General features: G+C 49.2%; 1 protein-coding gene across 1 annotated transcript in view; it reads left to right on the top strand.

Annotated features, from left to right (window-relative positions):
• The window catches only part of BJX67DRAFT_338614 (ankyrin repeat domain-containing protein), a 3975-nt gene extending 2735 nt beyond the window's left edge, over positions 1-1240 (top strand). Inside the window, exon 3 of the mRNA XM_071027615.1 lies at positions 1-1240. Coding sequence (XP_070880408.1) covers positions 1-1181 — 1181 coding nt within the window. The 3' untranslated portion in view covers positions 1182-1240.
• Positions 1241-4895: the final 3655 nt, after the last annotated feature.

Raw genomic sequence — 4895 nt, 5'->3', positions numbered from 1 at the left:
TCAACACCCAGGGTGGAGAATATGGCAATGCACTCCAGGCGGCATCACGCGAAGGCCATGAAAAGGTGGTGCAGATACTGCTAGATCAAGGTGCCGACATCAACGCCCAGGGTGGATATTACGGCAATGCACTCCAGGCGGCATCACGTGAAGGCCATGAAAATCTGGTGCAGATGCTACTAGTTCGAGGTGCCAACATCAACGCCCAGGGTGGAGAATATGGCAATGCACTCCAGGTGGCATCACGCGAAGGCCATGAAAATCTGGTGCAGGTGCTACTAGATCAAGGTGCCAACATCAACGCCCAGGGTGGATATTACGGCAATGCACTCCAGGCGGCATCACGCGAAGGCCATGAAAATCTGGTGCAGATGCTACTAGATCGAGGTGCCAACATCAATGCCCAGGGTGGAGAATATGGCAATGCGCTTCAGGCCGCATCATGGGGAGGCCATGAAAAGGTGGTGCAGATGCTGTTGGATCGAGGTGTCGACGCCAATATCCAGGGTGGACACTATGGCAGTGCACTCCCTGCTAAACTGATTTCGAACATCGCTGTACGGACTCAAGAGCAGCATCATGAGATCAATGAGCACATCTCCTCCATGCTACATCAGCCGACTTCAACAGATACAGTGGTCCCTGCCCCACCCCCAAGGTCTCTTTTCAAATGCCGGATATGTGGCGATAAGGCGAATGCCCTTGCCTTAAATACCATCAGACGGCATGTCAACGACGCACACTATCCCGAGTTCAAATATCACTGCTCTGAGTGCGACTTCGTTAACGTTAGACGTGATCGGCTCGCTGAGCATATCCGCAAGAGACACCATCGGCTTCCGGATCCTGAGGAGCTTTATCAACAAAAGAAATACCTTCCATTTCAAACGACGTTCTGCCCTCTCTGCAGTCAACAAGTCCATTCTTGGGAGGAGTTTTACAGATGTTTCATCTCACATTGCGCCATCGGAGAAGCTCCATCAAATGCGCGCTCATCCCGCCGGCGCTCATCCCGCCGCCCAAGTTTCGCCCAAAGAATCGAAGGGGCGGGTGATGGCGCCAATGATGACCAAAGCCAGCCGAGTCCTGCGACAGAGGAACCCCAGCCGGCTCAGCGACACGAAGATATTCGCAACCCCACCCAACAGTCCTGGCCTAACTCCCACACCAATGCTGGCTAGCATTTAGGCAATCCAGAATACTTCAGCTCCAACGCTCAAATCACTCAGGTCCGGCCGGGCATGCAGACGCCTAGCGGTCAGCATGAGAGCCATGCTCTTCAGGACTATCAGATGCAGCTTATGTTGCTTGAATAGCAGAACAAGCGGCGTCTGATGATGGCTCGTCAGGAGCAGGATAGCATGGCCCGTGCTGACGGCTAGCCTCTAATGCCTTGGACAGGGAGGGTTGCCACCAGGCACTTCCCCGCAGGGCAGCAGGACGGGTGCTTCGCCGAACCCCAGCGACCAAATGAAGAGGGGCACGCCCAAGATGCCTCAGAGTGGTCTTCACTGATCGCCAAGTGCCGCCGACATGGCACAGAATCGCGGATCGCCGATATCCATGAATCTCAACGGCGGACAGATGCCACCCGACATGGCGGCTCCCTTCTTCCCTGGGGGACCAAACCCAATTGCCGCGCCCAACCATCTCCCCGGCCAGCAGCCTATTTCAAACCATCGGTTCGGAGGGGTGGCTGAGTCTCCACCTCCTCGAGCGAACGACTAAGGGCCGTGCTGAGTGTTGGCGAGAATGTTCTCATCGAGCAAGAAATCGAGCACTCATCTATACCCGACTTGAAAGCCCCTAAGCCGATAGGTGTCTTGACAAGCATTCTGCCACTGATTGATCCCTTCAAAAAATGGCTCTTCACGCCGCTCAAGAGTTTGATATTTCATCGTCCCACTCGGAGAGCTGGAGTAGCCTTAGCTTTTCCGCGTGATGTTAGGGTAATTCTCCGGGGTTTTTCTGGGTGAAGTGCCCCGTTGAAGGACTGAGGCTGTATCTCGAGGCAGGTGTGCAACCGAAATTCCCAGGGGTGGGGGCATATTGCGAACGCTGGTCCGAGGCGTCCAGGCCATAGAAGGTTTGGAAGTCGTTGCCGTTGCAATATGGATTAGTGGCCATCGTCCTTGCTCCGAAGCTCTAACGAATCCAACGTCAGCACAATATTGCCTCTAGGTTCAATGGATACTGGGTCGCCAATCAGAAGGCCAGCATTGTTGCACGAAGCATAGGAAAGTGTTCATCCCACCAATACTGTCTCTATACACTTCGCTCATCAATAGCGGTCACTCCCTGTGTAAGCTGAGAGGTTGAACGAAGAAGAGAATGTGAGATCTGGCCAGGTGGCCTGATCAGACAGGCACCCCGCTTGTTTTGCATGTTTGCAGAAATTTGTTCTGGACACGCGATAGACCATACAAGTCTAATACTATAGCTATTTTTATATTGTTATTTACGAGTGTACCTGAATACTGCCAAGAAACGGGGTTTGGGGTAGGCTAATTGTAATAGTTTAGCGTGTTTCCAGACAGGGTTCCAGAAAGAATCTGTAAGAGTAAAGCGGTGAAACTGATTTCGAGCAGCCCTGTTCTGTGCGGAAGTCTGTTTTAGGCCCATTGAAGTATGGATGCCTTGATCACTAGCGCATTCAGCCCGCGGGGCTTGGCGTAATACAACCATCAGGCAGGAACTGTGAGAATGGCTCCTCAGGTTCGCGTACTGTTGATAGAATACTGAGCAGAAGAAATTCTACAAGGTTCCTTGCCTGAGCTCAGCAGCACTTCAGGTGAAACCGAACATTAATTAGCCAGCACACTAAGTCCCGTAAGTAAAGCCTTTGCACGCGATGAAAACTCTGCACGCTGCCTCTGACTGCTGCCTCCAGCAATAATGACAACAAATAGGTAAGATGCCTGATTCTCGTTTTGTCTTGCTGCAATTCATGACTCTGATTAATTATGTCTATTCTTCGAGCGGGAAATCGCCCGAATGCTGCTTGAATACTTGTCTTTGACGCCATGTCAAGGTGTCTACACATTGCTGGGGCGGGTCCAAGAGTCCATTGTTAACTGTACCTCAACAGAGAAATGTTGGTCAATCCTCTGAAACTGGCGACTTCAGCGCACCTGAAGCTACAAACAAGATTGGTTAACATTTCCGCTGACACCCCACTTCGGAGGTCAGCGCGAGGGTGTCTGGATAAATGGACTTTCATTGGCTGATTAAAAGCTCCATCTGAACTGATTCACACCAGGGGTAGAACTTCCTGACAGCGACATCATGTCGTCCGCTGATTCAAAGTTTCTTACCCAACAGTGCAGCTTTGGATGGTGACCTAGCTCTGTCAGGTTCATTCACAGCTGGTGCAGGGAAGACATTTATGTTGATTGGATATGAGCCCCTCAATTGGGTGAAAGGGGTCCTTGATATTCTGGAATCCACGCGGCCAGACATGAGACGAAGCAAAAGTCGTCAACAGAATGCAAAATCAAAGAGAGTGACGGCGAACCCGGTACTGCACGCTATTCTCCCACGCTTTGCTGCTCGTCTAACTTATCGGGTGTCAATTTTCTGCATCCGAGAGGGCTGCGGGGAAACATTCCGCCCAACTCTCCAGTATCCCCTCCAATATACCTGGACGAAGGTTGAATTCGCTCCAATCTGGCCGCACAACGGAAGCCGCGCCGTCGAATGACGCAAGCTCTGCAAGTCACAAGCCGAAACACGTGAGATCAGTGCAATTCTTTGATCAGCGGACGCAGGCTGCCGCCTACTAGTTGTTGGGACCATCGATAGCCCTAGGTTGCCCTAGTCACCATTTGGCCGCTCCGCTTAGTCATCACCAGTCACTCTTAAACAGCCAATAGGGCTACCCCTTTTCAATGGACACACTTGCCTTCCAACACTGGTTGTCGGAATAAGGGTTGTTCCGTAGGGGTAGCTCAACGTTTTGACGTCAGGTTGAATATCATAGAATTGCGTGTATCCTAAAGCTCTGTGTGGTGCGAGGGCCCTTCAGGGGCAACTCGCGTATAATAGTAATTCCGCGTCCGGCGCTACACCCAATTAGGTAATCGGCAACCCAACACTGGTATCCTATCACGTGTTACACATCATGTGATCGTTGCCGCCAGAATTGGAATCTTCGTTGAAGAGCTGCTCACCCCACCATTTCTTCTCTTGCAATCACTTTCTCTTTGCTCTGTCCAGGATCTAGACTGCCTGGCATGTATTCCCGCAAACTTTGGCCATATATCTGTTTATATCACCCAGTCAAACACAAACCAACTCCAAAAAAATTGGTGAGTTTTTGCTATTAAATAATCCAGGTAAGCAGTTAGGAAATATTACTACAATTATTTACTCTAACTAACCTGCTATAGTATAATAATAGAAAGGCAACCCTTTAATAACCCTATTCTATGAAAGCATCCAAGGTTAGAACATGATATCTTGATAATATTCATGACCAAAGTAGCAGAAAAGCAGGAGCTAATCTCTAAGAGGGTTAATAATATATATTCCAGCTCTTACCATATATCTTTCTTTATAATCCTTCCAATTAAACTATATTTAAAGATCTGGGAATATATATAGCCTGTAGTACAGGTTATTAAAGCTACAATCTAGGAGGAATTTAATAATAACAAACACTCTTACTTTAAGGATGATATTAATAATAAATCCATGGAATTAGCTAGTGATACTAGATATAAAGAATTTACCATACTTTATCCTGTTAGTACCCTTGGTACACTCCTATAGAGAGATTTTAGCTCAAGACCCTTAGAAACAAAGTGTTATGAACCCTCAGCCTACAGTCAGCAGAGCGGAGTCACAAGGCAGAAAGTCAAGGCTAGGGAGCCACTTTGGATTTAAATCCAACCTTG

This window comes from Aspergillus lucknowensis (assembly GCF_044049455.1).
Source record: "Aspergillus lucknowensis strain CBS 449.75 chromosome Unknown BJX67scaffold_99, whole genome shotgun sequence".
NCBI lineage: Eukaryota > Fungi > Ascomycota > Eurotiomycetes > Eurotiales > Aspergillaceae > Aspergillus > Aspergillus lucknowensis.
Note: the sequence above shows the minus strand (reverse complement) of the source record. Positions and strands in the feature narration are given on the sequence as shown.